The sequence below is a fragment of the Sander lucioperca genome, chromosome 7, assembly GCF_008315115.2.
Source record: "Sander lucioperca isolate FBNREF2018 chromosome 7, SLUC_FBN_1.2, whole genome shotgun sequence".
Lineage (NCBI taxonomy): Eukaryota > Metazoa > Chordata > Actinopteri > Perciformes > Percidae > Sander > Sander lucioperca.
Genome location: NC_050179.1, coordinates 19,453,054 through 19,473,068, shown reverse-complemented (window position 1 = coordinate 19,473,068; position 20,015 = coordinate 19,453,054). Strand labels below are relative to the sequence as shown.

The 20,015-nt window shown below is 40.2% G+C and overlaps 1 protein-coding gene across 2 annotated transcripts in view; it reads left to right on the top strand.

Annotated features, from left to right (window-relative positions):
- Positions 1 to 20,015, top strand: part of LOC116046824 (protein inscuteable homolog) — a 60,402-nt gene that overhangs the window by 27,508 nt on the left and 12,879 nt on the right. For both annotated transcript variants that reach the window (XM_031295259.2, XM_031295260.2), the window contains exons 3-7: positions 4,145 to 4,511; positions 5,671 to 5,723; positions 5,819 to 5,942; positions 6,561 to 6,674; positions 16,033 to 16,158. In XM_031295259.2, coding sequence (XP_031151119.1) covers positions 4,145 to 4,511; positions 5,671 to 5,723; positions 5,819 to 5,942; positions 6,561 to 6,674; positions 16,033 to 16,158 — 784 coding nt within the window. The remainder of the gene's footprint in view (positions 1 to 4,144; positions 4,512 to 5,670; positions 5,724 to 5,818; positions 5,943 to 6,560; positions 6,675 to 16,032; positions 16,159 to 20,015) is intronic.

Genomic DNA, 20,015 nt, shown 5'->3' with positions numbered 1-20,015 from the left:
TGGGATTCTGATTGGCTAACGTGGGGTTGAGCTTCTCGTTATACTGCCACCCACAGGTTTGGCATGCTCTTGACGGCATTGACTGCATATATACACAGGTACATGTAAACAAACACTTTTATGAAAACTGATAGCTGTGCACAATGTTATTTTTGAAAAAGGAGAGGTTAAAATGGTTAAAGTGTAGGTTGATTGGGTGTAATGTATACGAAGTTGATGCCAATTAAGAAGTGAGAGCTCTTTCCAACTCCTCTTCAGTGACTGGTGATCAAGCTCTTTGTGGCTAATTTGACTCACTTAGTTTGAACCACTATGTTATTTACCACTGTGCGATTAATCTCTAACAAAAGGAAATTTTGAGAACCGGAGTGGTTTTTAAGAGGTTTTTCGAATGTGAGAAAAAAAACTGAAGCGTATTTTATTTGCAAGGAACATTTAGGAGAAATTATTTTCTTTAATTGCCTAGATTTAAAGCAAAACTCATATGTCATCCACTTTCAGGAGTCACGATGATCACTATGAAACCATTTACTCCACTTAGCAGAACAAGCTCCATATTAATGATTACTGCACTGCGTAACACTGTGCTGTTATTTATTCTAGTCTACATTCACAGCTAATTACATCTTCATCCTTTTCCAAATTGAGGGAGATTTATTTGCTGGAGAGAGTTTTGAAATGGTGAGCTTCCTCACTCTGCATTCGACAGATTTGACTACTTTTTGGATTGTTATTCCACATACAACATTTATATACGTATGCAGTATGTGCATTTGTGTACGTGTCAGTGTGTGCATTTTGTCTCCTTACTCAATATTTCTGAAACATATTAACTGAATGCTCTGAGTTGCAGGAAAGAATATGCTTTCTGGGGTTAGGGTTAGTTATTTAAGTTTTGATTGTTTATTTAAATTGAACATCAAATTAAAGACCGTTAAAGAAAGGCTTCACCTAAAATAGATGGCACAATAATTTGTGCATTCTCTTGGTGACTCTTTTTCTTAATTATTAAAACTGTCTGCAGTTTATGTTCATGTCCTTCCGTGTCACCCAAGTTAATCTTCTTCACTTGACAAATCTCCACGAGTTTCTTCAGTAAACAGTGTGGTTTGATGGTGGATTAGATATAATTGGAGCTGTGGTTTTCTAAAGATTCTGTCCTGTATAACCAGCTTTGGCTGAAAGCTGAAACCCAATACCTGCCTTGAAGCTGTTAATGTGACGTATGCTGGTCAATGACAAATCTTTGTTTTTGAGTGTTAACACAGCAACAATGCTCCTCTTAAACCAGCCAGGTCAACCAATATTCAATACCAATGCAATATCCCAATGTCTCCAGCAACCTTCCAAGAGGAAAAATATCAAGCTTCATTAAAGTCCCTTTCTCATGTATTGACTCAAGGCAGAGGTGGCTATGGTAGGCATCGACCTGTCCACTTTTAGGGAGCTTTGGCTCACTGGATGCAGGACTCTGGCTTGCCCCCTTAAGCCTGCGTTCATTAGGGTCAGTGCTGGGAGAGATTGAAGTGGGGAGGAGTGTTTGCTCTGCGCAGCCGTCTCCAAGCTTTGGGGAAATGCTTAAACTAACAAGTGTAGAAACCCATTGGTGGATAATTGACCTCGAGTACACATCATTGATTTTAGGAATGCCGTGGTGGTTTTAGAGCTGCAGTTATATTACGTGGTAAATGGAATTTTATTGTAGAGAGGAGTGTGGGTTTTATTTGCATGTATGAGGGCTCAAATGATCATTTTAGGAGGATTGACCCACATAAGTCACGCATACTTGCACTCATCAAAAACAGCATTTTATATCAAATTTTTAAGCAATGTGGTTCATTTAATTTTAACGTTAAATTAACAACTAATTCCGCTCAGATTCATATTTTATAACTGACCCCTGTCTAAGCCCATCACCTTTAATTCCTGTTGTTACACCTGTTAAGCTTTCCAGTTTAGCATGGTACGTAGGCAGTTTACAATGATAGCGGTGGCAGATTTTCCACATAACATTCCCAGTAATTTTGAAACAATAGGTCCTTGACATTTTTAGTCAGCGACTGCCGCTGTTTCCGACTAAAATCCCAACTGTCACTGGCAATTTGTATTAGCTATGCTAGCTAGCTAACTAACATGAACTCTGTGAGTGGATTGAAAACTCTACTGTCTCCACCTGACTTTGAATTGTTTTCAGCTAACTCGTTTGACAATGACAAATATGCAAAAAAGGTATGAATTTGATGGCTACATACTTTGTTATATCATGCTAATTCAGACTAGAAGAAACAGACTAAGGCTAAAGCCTCCAGGTCCCAGGAAAAAAGTCAGCATCCACACCAGTTGATGAAATGTATGTAAATAAAGATAAGTACGGTATAATGCTGCATACCTTGTATTGTGAGTGTGTAAGCTGACTATTACACACAGTATCCCCACATAATAATGTAGTTTGTTAAATTTATGCTAACGCTGTTGGTCTTGGAAGTAACGCTTGGTTACTACTGTGTTATGGGTTGGTGTGTATCTTATTTTGGTAGTCTGTTTCTGTTCTGTATTTTGCTTAGTTTCCTGTTTTATTTTGATAATCTGTTCTCTGTCTTGTCTTGTCTTGTTTTACTCTCTGTTTTCCCACCCTTGTGATTGCCCTAATGTTTTTCACCTGTTTCCCATCCTTGTGTCACCTGTCTTGTGTTTCCTCGTTACCCTGTGTATTTAGTCTTTGTCTTCCCCTTGTCTTTTGTCAGATCATTTTGTGTCCTGGTGCCGTGAGTTTGTGTGAGTTTGTGTGAGTTTGTGTGAGTTTGTGTGAGTTTGTGTGAGTTTGTGTGAGTTTGTGTGAGTTTGTGTGAGTTTGTGTGAGTTTGTGTGTTCTCCGTGTCTGTTCTGGTCCGTTTCTTCCCCTCCTGTATTTCCCTGGTTTTTGACTCCCTTGGTTTGTTTTTGGATGCCTTTTCTTGTTTTGGGAATCGTTTTTTGCCTGCTGCTTCATCCGGGACTCCCTTTGTTCATTTTGGTGTTTGGACTAATAAATCAGACCTAACAAACCTTCTCCTGCCTTCCTGCCTGCTTCTCACTCTGCGTTTGGGTCCACTATTCCTCACTCCACATAACATACTGTAGGTAACTAGTTAGCTAGGCATGCTAATTTTAGTGGCTAGACCAGACAAACACACGGTTAAATCCATATCTTACACTTTTGCTCTTGTCTTTTTGGTTTTGGCAATGCCATTAAAAAAAAAAGACACAACCGGGCGCCTGGTTAGATCACCTGGTAGAGCGGGCGCCCATATATGTATAGAGGTTTACTCCTCGGTGCAGCGACCGCGGGTTCGACTTTCTTATAAAAAAGAAGACAGGAGAAGGATGAATAATATAGGCTACAAGGGTGGCACGGCCAAGTTAAATTATTTGCCATTGTCCTAACAACCAGTTTGAATTTATGAGTAACCACTTTTTTAATTTTCTACTAATTGCATATGTTCTTTCTTGTGGAGGAGGCAAAGATGATTAAAGTTTTCTCATATGAATCAGTTCAAGCTTTAGTCAGCAGGCCGGTCAGCACAAATGACTTCCCGGATCTCAGACGATACTGTCCTCAACATGTACACACACACAGTATCTGTGTGATACTGAGTACGTTTGTTGATCTAGTGTGGTTCTGTTTGTGCAGTAATTTGTACTTTTTATTTTTCCATCAATAATGAGCAACTGCTATGAAACCATACGGTCAATTTATCGATTTTCTATCGGCAAATCAACTTGTTAGCAGGGAATGAATTTTCTCTGCGTACACCGATCAATAAAGGCGAATGAACTCTGGTCTGTATGACCTTATCTTTATGTAGGCCATTGATCTACATAAACAGCCCGAATATATCCAAATATGAAAAGAAAAGACATTCCATATGGGCAAACTAGATCTCCAACTTAGTTTAAAATTGGAACATTTGATGCATTTTAAAGGTTTGTGTGTGCCTGTAAAATCAACCATCTTAAGTTTAAATCCACATCTCTGTCCTGTATTTTTTCTACTTTTAGCCTGTACTCACACACAGCTCTCTCCTGCTATTAAACCCCTGTGACACAAAATGAATATACTATGTCTGACTTGCTTTATTTTTCTGTGTGTTAATTTCTCCCACAGTACCCGCATGCAGTCTCTCCAGGTTGACTCGGTCCAGCGCTGGATGGAGGACCTCCGGCACATGACAGAGGTAGAGTGTATGTGTGTCCTCCAGGCCAAACCCATCGGGGTGGAGGAGGACGGCCAGCAGGGAGAGCTGATTGTGACCTCCGGGGTCGGTGCAGGGGACCACGTGGCCAGGAACAACCTGCAGACGCTGCTCCGCCGAGCGCTGGTGGTCAGCACGGAGCTCGGCAAGATGTTCCAGCGACTAGAGAAGGGACGCTGGCAGAGGGTCCACAGCACCGCCGTGAGGGCAAACTGCCACGTGCGCTCACTGGTGCACGAGTATGGCGCCGCCCGAAGCACACCGCCTGAGATGCAGAAGGTGACTGTGGGTTGTTGAAGTAGTTAGTATGTGAAGCCAGTTTGGGGTCCTTACCAGCCTTAAAGGTCCCATGGCATGCACATTTCACTTTATGAGGTTTTTTAACATTAATATGCGTTCCCCCAGCCTGTCTATGATCCCCCAGTAGCTAGAAATGGCGATAGGTGTACAACGAGCCCTGGGTATCCTGCTCTGCCTTTGAGAAAATGAAAGATCAGATGGGCCGATCTGGAATCTTCTCCTTATGATGTCATAAGGAGCAAGGTTACCTCCCCTTTCTCTGCTTTGCCCCCCAGAGAATTTGGCCCACCCATAAGAGAGAGAGACATCATGGCTTTCAAATGAGCAAAGTGGCAGTTGGACAAGGCCACACCCCCACCCTCCACCTTGCCCCCCCCTCTCTCCTCCTCAATAGCTACAGACACAGAAATGGCACATCCTAAGGAAAGCTCATTGTGGGACTGGCTCTAGTGGCTGTAATTCTGCACCAAGGCTGAATTTCGGGAAAGAGACTTCAGATACAGTATTAGGGGACCACTAAGGTCTATATCAAAGGATCCAAAGAGCAGCATGTCATGGGACCTTTAAAAGCATCAAGGTTACAAAATAGGAAGTTACAAATCAGGCATTGAGACTTCCTGCCACACCAATAATATATATTTTGGACTTTTTCATGCAGTTACTTAAAAAGTATAATTTTAGAATAAGACCTTTATATTTTGTCTGGGCATATCAGTCTAACAACAGGGAAAGAGAAGCCATCAATTGGCCATCAAGTGGCCGTGGTGTCACTGCTGAAATTAAATGTGACGTTTATGCCCACTTTCAATAAAAACCTATATTTAATTCTTCAAATTCATGTTGTGAAAAAGTTGTAATCATATTTCCCCCATAAATAAATGGGTGTTATCCATTTTATTATAGACTTCCACATTCATAAGGGCTGGTCTGTTGATAAACAGCTGAATTACACATTTGCCCTTTGAAAACTTGCTATATTAATGATCAAAATGTCATACATCTTGAAAAATCTGATACTGACACCTAAAGAAATGCAGTAATGTTGTGCTAAAGTCAGATTATATTGAATACATCTTGGCACAAAGCCATTAATGTCACATCACAGCATCATGTGTTTCTCCTTTTCCTTTTCTTGCAGTATGAGAAATCTCTGCTGGAAAAGTGTATGGAGCTGACCAATATTACAGAGAGGTAAGACTCTTAAACGCTAAAAGAAAATCTTGAGAAAAAATAGTAAACAGCTGGATTTATGTGGAACATAATCCAAAATGTCCCTTCACCCACAGGTGCCTTCACACTGATGATGAGTTCTTTCTGAAGTCCATGAGGGAGGCCATCCATGAGATCCTTACAGATGTCAGTGATTCCTTCAGCAACATGATTGACATGGCATTAGCCAATGAGATCCGGGTATGTAACTGAATCATAACTCCCAGCTCTGAAATATTTACCCAATATATTCCTATTTTTATCCTCCAAATGTGCTCTGTCACATGTTGAAATCCATCACTGCAGATTTTGTAACTTAGTCTTTGGTGCATTTGAACCCCATTTTGTCTTCAGGAATAATAATGGTGAATCAACAAAATAATAGAAACTTTAAAGTAAACTTTATAGTAATGAATTCTCATCTGTACAGTATAGCACCATCTTGGATTTTACTTTTACCATTCACTGGATTCCACATACACACTGTGATTTAAGTGTTTCTCTAATAAACACAGCCTTTTATCCATGCTATCTACTGATATCATTTGGGATTTATGAAATAATGTAAAAAAATCCAATTATCCTGCAACTGTTTCTGAGTTTGGCGCCATGGAAAACAACAGACTTCAAACAAACAAGGTTAATTTAAAAGATGCCATGATAACAGAAAAGTCCTGCAAGTAGTGTCTTAAATCCACTTTAAAAAAAAATAACCTCTTTAAAGACACTTAAACAGCATTCAAAAGCAACAGCTACTGACAATGTGAATTGCATTTCTGGGTCCGAAATAAAAATGTGCACGTTTGATCTTCCTCGCAGCTCCTGATCAAACAGATTGACTCATCGGACAGCGTTCACACCATCGGCAGTGCCATCAGCAACCTGCTGTCCCTCACCCAGGACGGACCTCAGCTCTGCAGCATCATTGCCAAGGTACTGTGGAATGTATGAGTGGACTCTGTACCGTACTGCTTTCATCCTGTGCTGACATTAGTTGTACCACCTTGGCCATGAGTCTGATTTGGCTAATGATTAAAATAAAATGTATGTGTCTAAGATGAACCCGTGTCCACTGACACATTTCATTGCGCAAAAACCTGTGAGGTCGGAGATCTTGACGTCACTCACAAGTCGGCGACATGATGTATTATATTCTTAGGTTTGCAATTTTCACACGGCCCTCCCACCCAGTCTTTGGCAGAAGCAGCTTCATTTGATATTACATCTCCACCCCTTGCTTGATTCTAGACACGCCCCTGCTATGATCAGCTCCACCTTTTGCCAGTGTTCATCATCCAGGCCAGCAGACCTGCAGATATCTCTTTATATATGCCTCTAAAAAGCTATTTCACTGTGAGATAAGACAAGACAGACCAGACAGCAAGTCTCAATTGGCCATTAGATAACCAACCGCTTCCAGGATACTCTTGATAAGACTCTTCCTGCTCGCCCAGACACACAGAATATTACACACAGAATAACACACACCTGCTTTGCTGCCAGATTGTCAGATCAATACTGTCAGCTCCCATTAGGCGTGAGCATTGGTCACAAATGCAGGTTGCTCAGGCGTCTTTTCCCTTTCAGTCCGTTCTTTTCAGTAACGCCGCTGGCTGAGCCCTCAGAGAAACATCTGAAGGAAACCTGCCTGCCAATGGCTGCTAATGAATACCCAATACAAAACATCCTCCACCTGCCATCTGAATTAATTAGCTAGCACCAGTCAGTATGTCACACTCCCACATACACACCCTTTTTACAGTAGTGCGTATCCTCTGGCTCATATCTGAGATCTTCACTCATTATCATTTTCCACAGCCTGCTGACTTTACTTTTGCACTGCAGCCGTTTAAATATTTGGGTGGGCACCTGATACCTCCACCTTTTCCATCTATTTACCAGTGTTGCTGTTGATAGTTTAGTGAGTGATGTTTTGTGTGTGAAGAGAAAGGAGGTAGGTGTAATGTGTGGTAGTGAAGCAGGCAGCATGCTAAATAGAGATGAATCATTGTGTATATATGCTGGAAGTACCAGATGGGTTTAACAATGTTAAACAGCATAATGGATACCAGACAGTTTAAGGCTGGGGCAACTCCTCAGGGGAAATGTGTGATAATTAGGTATTAACTTGTCATTTGCAGTGATGATAACATTTCCTTTTGCTCATTTTGCTTGTCATTTGTTGCTAACTTCCACATCACATCAGGGCAGTTGTCAGGTCATGAAGTCATCCCCTGGGTTTTGTAGAAGGATTCAAATGCAATCAACACATTCATACTTTGACGATTCCAACATGAACAAAATTATTTTTTTTATCAAATGAAATATTTGGGTATTTATAAAGCTGCATTAATTGATACTTTGGTTGTGTAGCTGTTAAGACAACATTGGAATATATTTACCATGTAAAGTTATGACAACTTGTTAGGAAACAGTTGCCTTTTTACACATCCAGCATTAATTTGGAGTGGTGTTTCTGGCCACCTGATGAATGTAAATCCAATAGCCATTCTCTTTGAACTCTGTTTTGGTCTCCACCAACTCCCGAGAGAAATATCTACCTCTTACCTGCTAAATGCACCACTATGTTCACCAGCCAGTCGCAAACTTTGTCTGTCTGCGGACTGCAGAACATGTAGTGCACAGTGGGTCATGTTCTTAAAACACATGCCTGCTGCTGTAAACAGCACTAATAAGAGCTGTGGGACTGAATCAAAACTGTAAAGTTGCAGACCAAAACAATGAGCTGAAAGACACTTAAAAAACTTCTTAACATTGAGGGGAAAGAGTCCAGTGGTTATTCTCTGTGGGTTTGTCACAGCGAGACCTTTCATATACAAGTAAAAATTTGATCAATTGTAAATATAATATATTGATTATAGCAGCTTTAAATGAACTATGTAATCAATTTGATTGAAACCGATTATTTGGAACTTTCTGTGGTAGCTCAATAAATCGTTAAATGTTAATGTAAATGTTTAAGTAAAGTTAAATGTATTCATGACTAATAAAAAGAGCAGCACAAAGATCTAAATTAAGAAAACTACAAGTTTTGTATGTTGTCTCTTGAAGTGAACAAAATAGGGCGTGAGATCTACTGTCTCTCACTTCTTTCCTAATTATAAGAACTCATGATTTCAAAAACATTAGCACTGTTTTATACTCAGTGCCTCATAATGTATGTGTGATTTATACTATTACAGGATACTTAAAGCACTTTTCTGTAATTCACAGCTCATTAGACTCTGACTAATCACATTATCGTGACTGATTTGTCATGACAGAATGAACTGAACCCACCTGGTATACCAAGCAGGTCCAAACAAACTATACAACTGATTGTCAAACACCATCCACGTCAGCCTTTATTTGATGACCCTCTCATAATGATAAAACAAACAAAATAAATGTATCACATATTCATCTTAGAAAAGCATTGCGATATTTGTTCCTTAATCCACCAAACTATTTTCTTTTCTTTAGTATCAATCATTATTCATCGAACACAGTTATAGTTTCAGTTAATTTAGATTCACATTTTCCCCTTACCTGCATGTCTTCGGACTCTGGGAGGAAACAGAAGCACCAACAAACACAGCGAGAACACACAAACTCCACACAGAAAAGAGCAGGGCTGAGATCACTAAAAAGAAAAATGTTATATGAGCTGACAGTGTTTAATACTGAGCCATGTGCCACCTCATAAATCATACAGCAGCTGGAATATTAGAGCGCGACTGTGTCATGATGTATAGGGGAGTTTGCTGTCTCAGTGTTTACCTGCTGTCATGATGGATACGGATCTAAATGTGTCCATGTTGGCAGACTCCCCGTGTGTGTGTCCTTGCTCTTCTAACGCTGAGAGCTTTAGACTGCAGGCTGTAAGAGCATGACATGGCAATAACTCAGGCCTGGTGAGAGGCAGCGTGTCGTCAAAACTACGTGGGTAGAGAGGGCAGAGACATTGACAAACACAGTGCAACAGAGGAAGTTGTTCAAGTGCTGTCTCCGGCTATGTTTAGACGGAAACGATCTGAAGAGAAAATGCAAAAGTGGCGTTGCGTTATCACTTTTTTATTCCGCGTTTCAACGAGCATTTTGGGGGGGAAATCTGTGTGCATATGGTGATGCAAAAGTGTGTGAAATTCGATGTAGTATGCACACCAGGCGGCTAGGTGGTAGTGTGAAGCACTGCCACACAACACCACCATGTCCGCGTGCCTGCGTAGAACCTTCCTTCTGAAACTAAAACAGACAATTTTGTCTGGACAGACAAGGAGGTGGCACAACAGGGCGTGGACTGGGAGTCCTGCCAGTCAAAATATATATAGACTTATGGACCGAATTTCTTCAGCAGAATCCTGTACCTGGAGGGACGTCATATCCACACGAGAAGTCAGATATCACCAAGCTGAAAGCCATCCGGACTAGAGCTGAAGATCTTTGCCCGAACCCGACGGGTCTTAATTTCTATAATTTTAAAATTATGAGCGGTCAGGTGATGCGTTTCGATTAGCAGGAAAATGGATGCTGAGGAGGTGAAACGGAGGCTGGCCTGAGCCTCTGGCGATTACATTTTGGTTGCACCGGCAAAGAAAGCAAAGTCTGAGGTGTGGAAAACTTTTGACCATGTGCATAATGAGAAATTACTTATTCTTGACAAAAGGCAAAATAGCTGTGTGCGTGCATACATTTGAATAATGTCGGGCTGCAATCGGGCTTTTAAAAAGCTGTCAATCAAAATGTACTTGTCGGGGTCGGGCCTTGTCGGGCCGAACTTTTAAGGCCCGATTACAGCTCTAATCCGGACCAAGTACAGGCTGTGGATCCCCAATGGTGGAGTGGCCCTGGGCGAGTAATCACTCTATATTTTGATTTATGTAACGAAATATGGGGTGGGTCACCAGCCACCACAACAATAGAGGCTGCAGACCTTTGTGTTTTTACCCTTTAGATGGGAAGGCGACAGTGGAGCGTTTTTAAGATTTCCACTCTGGAGGGTGGTTTCACTTTTTTTGTATGGATATAGTGCCACTCGGCCAGGCATGCCAAACACTTAAATATGCACTTCAATATTCAATGGAAAATACAGCTCTTTCAAGACGGAGAGCGGAGATCACGTCGCGGCGAAAGCAAAATACTTTCACCCAGGAAAGGCTTGTTCCCTGGGAATGTCTTAATCCAAACCTCAATCTTTTTCCTAAATTTAAGTAGTCGTTTTGGTGCCTAAACATAACTGTGATCGCTGCATGACGCTAACTTTTTCTGGCTAAACTCAACTACCATGGCCCCTGAAAGGTAGTGGTGGGCAGATCGATACAAATATCGATAATATCGATACCAACATTTGTATTGATATTGATCAATACCAGTGTAATGAGATTGATACTTTAGTTTTAGTTTCTCTCCCCTATGTACCGCTGCGGTTTCATCAAAGAGACCAGCAGCACACACACACAAGCAGGACAGAGACAGAGCAGAAGAATGGCGCTGTGTGGCTATATTTTTTAGGCCAAAAATGAACAGCAAGCTGTATAATTTGTAAAAAAGGCTGTAAGATACAGTGTTAACACAACAAATGTATACAAGCATATGACAATTCTGTCGTGGGTTTTAACTTATTAATAATCCAAAGGAAAAAATCACTTAAAGGTCATAAAAATTCATTCAGATTTAGCAATTTGATGCAGTACCTTAATTATTAAAAAGTATCGGTATCGTATCGGTATCGATACTGGCCCTGTATTTACTTTTGAAATTTTTAAAGGACCATCATCTGGCAAAGCCTGTAGCCGGCTCACAGTCACCTATTGGCAGAAAAACAACTGCTGCTGGTAGCTGGCGTCCCGGAGCTCTGTAGCGGATAAATACAACCAGAAACTGCCGCTCGGATTTCATCGCTCTATCCCACTGTAGACTGTTCACGTTACAGCACTTTACTTAGTTTAAATACTTCTATTTTATGTATATAATGGTCTATTGGTGAAGTAGCATTGGTCATTTTGAGGGGGGGGATACATATATATATATAGACCAGAAAGGGGGAAATACCACGCATCCCCCCTGGCAAATCGTACCCTGCTAACAACCTTTTTGTTTGCAAATCAAGAAAACTGTCAGCAACAGCAAGAAGCTGCAGGCATTGTGTGAGCAAACACAACAGACCAGAGCACAGAGTTCAGTTCAGAAAACTGAGGTGGAAAGAAATTACACGCTGTGACGGCCTTCACATGCAAACAAACGGATAGAGAGGCACAAGTAGTCAAGTTTCACATGATGATGTTAGTGGAGCAAGTACCAAAGTGCATGAGTGTGAGGATAAATGTGTTATGATGGCTTCATTGAAGGAATGAGGATGAAGTCAGTGGAAACAATACAACTGCAAGTTGTTTGATGGGGAAAGGAAAGAAACGACAGACAAGCCCACTGATCTGTGAAAAGGAAAAGCAGGAGAAAGTCTGTAAAGATAAAACAAACCGAAAGCTTCTACTACAAACTGATGATTGTCTAAATAAAACTGCCTGGAGGTTATCTTTTTCTTTTTTTAGTGAATAAAGAAAGATAGCTAAATGCTATAAGATTGGTGAAAGTGAAACCTTCCACACAGTCTCATTTATTACTGCTTGATTTCATGTATCAAGCATATGCAATAGTATTACTCAAATTCCAAATATAAACATACATAGGTGCCGATTCATGTTTCTGCCGGTGGGTGCTCAAAACAGTTGAATGCCCCACCCTCAAGATAAGCCTTCTGCAATAACCACAGCCTACATGACTTGTTGCTATACAGATTTAGAAAAAGTAGTCAAACGCACACATTTCAGCACCATAGGAAATTAACAGTGAAGACCGACACATTGGAAATCAAAAGTTTAACTAAGGATACTATACACACTGTGAAATACACGGAAATTAGGAATAATCAATGCTACTGAAATAATTTCGTTAAATCATATAGGCCGAGTGCACAATCCAGCACAATCCGACACCACCATGTGAGACACCACTGCTATAGTACGCCCATAAAGAACACATAACAGTATAGGCTACAAGGGACCCAGGCTATTAACAAATAAATTACCCATAAACACATAGGCAGCAACTAAATATATCAAATTGGATTGGATTTGTTTTTCATTCACCACTGAAGTTACTTTTTTTGCGAGGAAAGTGTTACTCCTTGTAGCCGTGATCTTGATGAATGCTGCACAGCTGCTGTGTGGAGTTTGCTATCAAATCAATGTAAATGTGGCCTTGATTTGGCTAATGTAAACATAGATGCTATTGTAGCTAGATTATCCAATCCAACGACCACAAAAATTAGGCTGCTTTTTAAAATATGTATATGTATGTGAATATCACAAAATATGACGTTACAACCAAAGAACTAAAGCTCAAAAGTGTATTACAACATTCAGAGTTTCTTTATAGACTCACTCTGAACATTATTTCTGAACACTATGAGCAACACTTGCGTCACAGAATAACAACAGGATCAACAACCTCTTCATCACTGCCTGAACACAGCTTGAATCTGTCTGCGAGTCTCTGGAGTTTCAAAAGGTTTACTGAAAACTGTCTGTCGATTTTCGCAGTTCTTCCAGGTATTGTGGAACAATATTGCGTAGGCAGTGAACAGGGAAGAGCGGTCAGGCTGGAGGGCAGGATGATTAGTCACTCCAAGCCCCGGCAGCATGGCCTTAGCAGCATATGAGACATGCCAGCCCAGTATAATGGCCTTATTAGGATAATGGTGGTAGTTACAGGCCTTGTCTTTCTCCAGGTAATTCTATCTATCTGCACGCTGAATACAATTCAATACCTGCAAGTGTTTTTTGTCAGAGGGGTGCTTTGGTGTAGACAGAGCCAGGACAGGAGCTATTTTTGTTTGTTTATACCACACATAATCCAACAGAAAACTATTATGGCTGGCAAATCATCTTTTTTCATGATTTTCACATTCATGAAATATGTATATTTTGGCTGTTTTTATCCGAGATGATCAATTGTGTGAGCCACTTGATAGGTTCTACGGTTGGCAGGCTTGCTGAATAAAGGCGGCCAAATCCATAGATCATTCCAGGTCCTCTGTACTCTTTAAAATCAGCATGTTGCTATTGGCTTGGATCTGCTGGGACCTGTTGGCTCTCACAGCACAGTCTAGCAAGAGCAATTTGATCCATCATTTTGCACAATCATGTGTGCTTCAAGATTATGACGTATGGTGTATAATGTGGCGGTATGAAGCCTAATGTCAGGCCTGTAAAAGTCTCAGAAGAGCTGTACTCTTACTGAAAGTTGTTTTCCCATCCTAACCACCTTTTTGTCCCACTTTAACTAACAAAAATGTACAGAGAACCAGTTGCAACAAACACAGTCTTCACTTGTCTTCATGAGAACGCAACTTAAGGCACCTCATCATGTGGTGTTGCTGGGCATTCTTAAAAATGGGCACTTCATTATGTTAAATACATAATATGCAACAGTTTTTATGTTATCTAGAAATTACGTTTAAATATTAAGAATTTTTAAGAATTCATTGCGCTGTCAAACTTCATCACTGCCTGAATTATGTTCACAGGCAACTTTTTTTGAGTAAATGAAGTGCTACAATTATGTACCACGTAAATGTAACACTTTAAAAGCACTATGGCAAAGATTAGGGAAAGATACTGGTTAATAAATATGTTGGGTCTCTGATCACTGTGGACTTTTTCTGTATTAAACCAACACCATGATCTTTCCCTGACCTTAAAGGACAATTCCGGCGCAAAATGAACCTAGGGGTTAATAACATATGTGTACCGAGTCGAACGCTCTCTGGGACACTCATTATGCTACCATTTAAGTGTGGTGATATTTTGAGCCTTGTTAGTGGTGTAGAAATAGTGATTTACCCTGTGCCCCGAAAGATAGCGTTAGCAGCTAACCCCCGGTGTGCGGTAACTAGTTTCAAGCTACAGACACATTTGTTTAGCATGAAAGCAGATCCCAGAGAGCGTTCGACTCGGTACACATATGTTATTAACCCCTAGGTTCATTTTACGCCGGAATTGTCCTTTAACCAAGTGCTGTAAGTGCCTAAACATAACCATAAAAGGTGTAATAATGCTGTAGTCACTACACACGGATATTACAGTACAAGTTCGGATATTTGGCAAAACAGATTACATTTGTTGTCAGTGAACATTTAACTGATACGTTCAGTACCAACCATGTTGGGAATTGCCAGATACGTTAAATAACATTTCCTTTTTATTTTACTAGAAAAGTTAATCAAGCGGGCACCATGTTTCTTTTGACAGGTATTTGATGTTGCAGATTAGTTGTATATGCATGTAATTTCTAGGAGACATGGTTGCAATATCATATATACAGTACCTGGAGCAGGTTTTAAGGACATACAGCGCGACCTATTTCTGGGCATGTAAACTGTAGCTGTGGCCAGCAATGAGCCAGGCGGGTTGAGTTAGCAACCACATACTAAAGTCACACCAACAATAATGACGGAAGAAACCTGAACCTTCAATAACAAAATGAAACCAATGACCCCCCTCTACTCTATTCAGAATGGTACAGTCCGAGTCCCCTCTACAATAATAAAGTCCATTTGAAGCTCTCACTTCCTGTTTGCCAGTTTGGACCGGTGGACTGGACGGGTAATTTGGATGGGTGCTCATTAACAAACATTTGGTTATTTGAGAATATATATATATATAATTATTTAATTAATGTGAATAATGACAGTATGCACAGTGAAATGACCAAAAATGTTAACAATGTTAACAATAGGTTAGCATATATATATGTTAACTATGCTAACATAACTCAGCCACAGAGGCCTAAGCTACACAATTTAGCAACACAACCAGGAGGATGGAATAAATAAATAATAGAAACTAGAATGTGTCTGGCCAGCACTAAGGCTTGTGAGAACAGTGAAAATGAGGGGCGGGTTAAACCACATACATAAAGTGAAAAGTAGTTTGTCATTATTGTTCCATATTCACATGCAGTAATCAGTTTGTTCCACTTAACAACTGTATCAAATCAGAGTCTCAAAACATTTCTCCATTTAATACACTTATCTTAATTAGAATTCATAGTATTTAGCAGCTTTACCTTATTTCTAAGACACCTGATACACATACACACACACACACATTATGATGCCTGAAAGCAGTTTTACTGTTGTGTGGACTGAACCTATCACAATTTAGCATCAGTGCAGATTTATGATGCATTTTTCTAATGCACAAACATATAATTACTTTTCCTTCCTTCACAGGAAGGAGCTGTGGTAGCCCTGTTTAAGATCTGCAGGCAGGACCGCTTCAGGGAGCTCTACGCTCACGCTCTGAGAACAGTGGCCTCCATCTGCTGTGTGGAAGAAGGCATCAACCAACTGGACAAGGTCATTATCTCTCTCGCTGTCATGCACAAATCACAACACAAATTACGAAATGTTGAAATAGAAGAGACAAACATGAACTTGATATTATACCAGAGGAGAAAGAGATAATGAAGGTCAAGATCTTGATAATATCTGACTGGACAACTTAATTTAATTAATTTTTTTTTTAATTTAATTTTAGCATGTCTGAAAATATACATTAGCATGAATCCAACATGTTATTAGCAAAGATAAATTGGCCTATTTGTGAAAAAAACAAAGAAACATCTGATTTACAACACTGATGATAGGATTACTATACAGTAGGTCAGGTATCTACTATGGTAGCCATTCACAAATACAGTTAAGCTTAGGGATTTACTGTGCCTTCCACATTTAAAGGTCCAATATGTAATATATTTACTGTAATAAATCCAAAAATGATCCCAATGTGTCATCAGATATTAAGGAAACATGCTAAGTTGAAATACTATCTTTTCTGACAAAAATGCTAACGCCAGTATTTTCTCCTTTGAAATTTCCGTTCCGTGACAGAATTTCTGTCTGTGTTTTGGCCTGTGTGTTGTTATCAACTGCCCAGTTTGCCTGGGTTGCCAGATATACCTGTAAAAACGAAACCCAGCGTGCTACAGCTGTAACATTAGTACAGCCATGAAAGCAGCAAACAAACAAATGGGATCAACGGAGATAGATTTTACCCGACCTAAAAAAACCTGGCTTGTTTCTAACAGTTGCGTGACTAGAGATGTAACAAACCTCGGGTAAAAATTGGAGATGTATTTGAAAGATGGAGAAAGCTTAGAGCCCAAAAGGACACCGAGTTGGCTAATATCTTCCAGAACAGGTAAGCATTAGCTTCAGGCTAATTTATCACTGCTACAAGGGATGGGCATTTTATGTCATTTTAACATTTGTGTACTCACATTGAATTATATAGCTAGAGTACCCGAGTTGGTTACTTGCAAAAACAGTTGAGACACAGCCAGTAAAGTGATCCCGATTGGTCCTGGCTAACGCCGCCATGCTAACCCTGCTAACTGCTAACGTTACCAAAGGACCAGGCAAGCGGGCCACGGCTGTTTACAACGTGTAGCCTGTTCAGCGGCCGTAGCCGACAGCGGTTCCTACCGTAATTCTAAGCCTAGGAAGTGTGTCTGTCTGTTGGGTGGAGAGGACAGCGAGGTTGTTGTGTTTTTAGCGGTTCCTACCGTAACTCTAAGCATAGGAAGTGTGTCTGTCCATTGGGTGGAGAGGACGGAGAGGTTGTTGTGTTTTTAGTGGTTCCAACCGTAAGTCTAAGCCGAAAAAGTGTGGGTACAGAGCTCCGCGTGAGCACGGGCTTTTATGACAATATAGCCAGCATCTAACGTTAGCTACTCCGCTGTGCTGTGAAGTAATGTCTGGCTATGTGAGACAAGCGTCTAGCAACATTGTTGTGGATGCTGCGGTTTCAGCCTGGCAACCTCCGTGAACTTCGATTCTGGGGAGGAGGGGGCGGGGGAGACGACTCTCTCCAGTATTTTGAATTTGTACTGCAGTAACTATTTTAAACACTAGCTGTCAGTATTACATATTGCACCTTTAACATTAAAACATGAAGTATAAATAAAATGTGAATATCCATTTTATACAAATTATTTAGTATGGGGTCCATGCTCTGTCTCTCTTTCAGCTTAGGGGTCCTTGGCCTAAAGAAATGTAATACAATTGATTATATATGAGGGGATAATGCCTACTTATTCACAGAAGAGGAACTAATCTGTTTTTCATGGCCAGATGTACAAACTCAATTAAAATGAGGAGGAAAATGGCACATCAGCACTTTTTCTTTTTCTTGCAAAGGAAAAATTGATATGTTGATGCTTTAAGACAAGGAGAGAAAAAAAAAGAGAAAGAGAGAATGAGATGACATTAATCTCAACTAAGTACAGTACTTCCAGTAAAATACCTTGGCTCCCTCCAGTCCAGACAGATTATGTTTACACTGATCAGCTGAAGTTGTGACTCAGACAGGAGGCTATTCCTCTACCCAGCAGCAACAGCACAGTCTATATTATGTCTACTGTTGTACACATGCAGCCATGCTCTCACTTTCTATGTTATGACTGGGAGGCTAGTTTATTTTCACAGGTGAACATGTGCCAACAATGGCAGCAGCAGCAGGAGGCTGGGCTGCACAGAAACAAAGTGTGTGATTGGGGAATGAAAAGATCAATGAAATGAAGGGTTTCCTTCCTTAAAGATAATTTAAAATATCTCTACATTGGTTTCAATGCACAATACCTTGGTATAATTACATTTAAATATGATGAAACTGGTGGTAGTTATTACCAAAATGTCCTAAACACCCTGTTGATTACTGTCAGGAAGAGGATACACATGTTGCAGGTGGTTTAACCCTCTGCTACTGCCAGTCCTTTATTTATGTCTCATATTGAATAATTATAATAATAATAATAATATATATATATATATATATATATATATATATATATATATAAAAAAACATAATATATACATCATTTTCCATGTGGCACCTTTACATTGTTTAGGAGGCAGCAGTTGGCACATACAGCCTATTATATTCCTGTGTTGTTACTTTTTTAGGGAAAAGTTTTGAGTGCAGCAGTTCCAGCTGATTATATTTTCATGAATGAGTTCACCAGAGTCAGTTACCTCAGGGCAGGGGAACCACCATTAAACTTTCGCTGTATAATTTTAGGATTGGAGACAGTGAGAAAATAGGCATCATACTGTGTACTGTGCTTTTTTTCTGATGACAGGATTATACAGTACACACACAAAAAGATGAATCATGATTTACAGTGTGTCACCGTAGTGCGCAGAGATGAGATCATTATATGGGACCTTCTGACTGCTGAGCTGACAAGTCAAACATTTAGACCTGGGTGACTTCTCACTGTGTGTGTCTGTGTGTCTGTGTGTGTTGTGTGTGTGCAAGGAGCCAGGGAGAGAGAAAGCTAATGATACAAGCTTCTTTGTTTGTCCTTGTTTGTTCTCTATCGAGAATTCAAACAAAAAAAAACAACAGACGCACCTGTGTCGAGCAAGCGAATATAACCTGATTCCGGCTAATAATGATGCCACAACGGTGTCTGTGTTCACATATAGAGCAGCTGGAACAGCATGAATCACCCGAGTGTGAAAAATCTTTGACAGGAACCAAAGTCCGCCCCAGATTAGCAGCCTCGTCCCGGGAGAGAGGCTGTCAGGCATATCTACGCTACCAACCGCTCACCAGCGATCGCTCAGGCTTGAGAAACACAACTGTCGCTGTTGAAGGGTGATTGAGAAAAAGGGGGCGGCATGCATCTGCGCTGCTCATTGGTCGATTTAGTATATACTAACTAATACTAAGTTTTATCCCCAACTGGAACATTTTGAACTCAAGACATCTTGAATGGAAAGAGTGTTGATGAGGAACACAGCTGCTCCAGATGAACAAAGAAACAGAACCTCCACATGAAGTATGGAGGTCTGCAATATTGTATCAGACTGAAAGTTCAAACTTTGCACCACAATCATATTTTCATGGGAAAAGCTACATCAGGCTTATTAACTTTAGGCTGCAGTTCTGAAATGTGAAATGAAATTATAGGACATGATTGCATTCTTTTTTTGTGATTAACATTTTATTTATTTATTTTTAACACAACACACAAAACATACAATTTGAAACACAAACATACCCCCCCCCCACCCAGACAAAAATCTAGAAAAGATGACACTGTAACTACAATATTCAAGACCATACTAGAAAATAATAACAAAATAGACAAACTTTAAACCAAATAGACATACTTATAAATGACATGATTGCATTGTGAAAGCTAAAA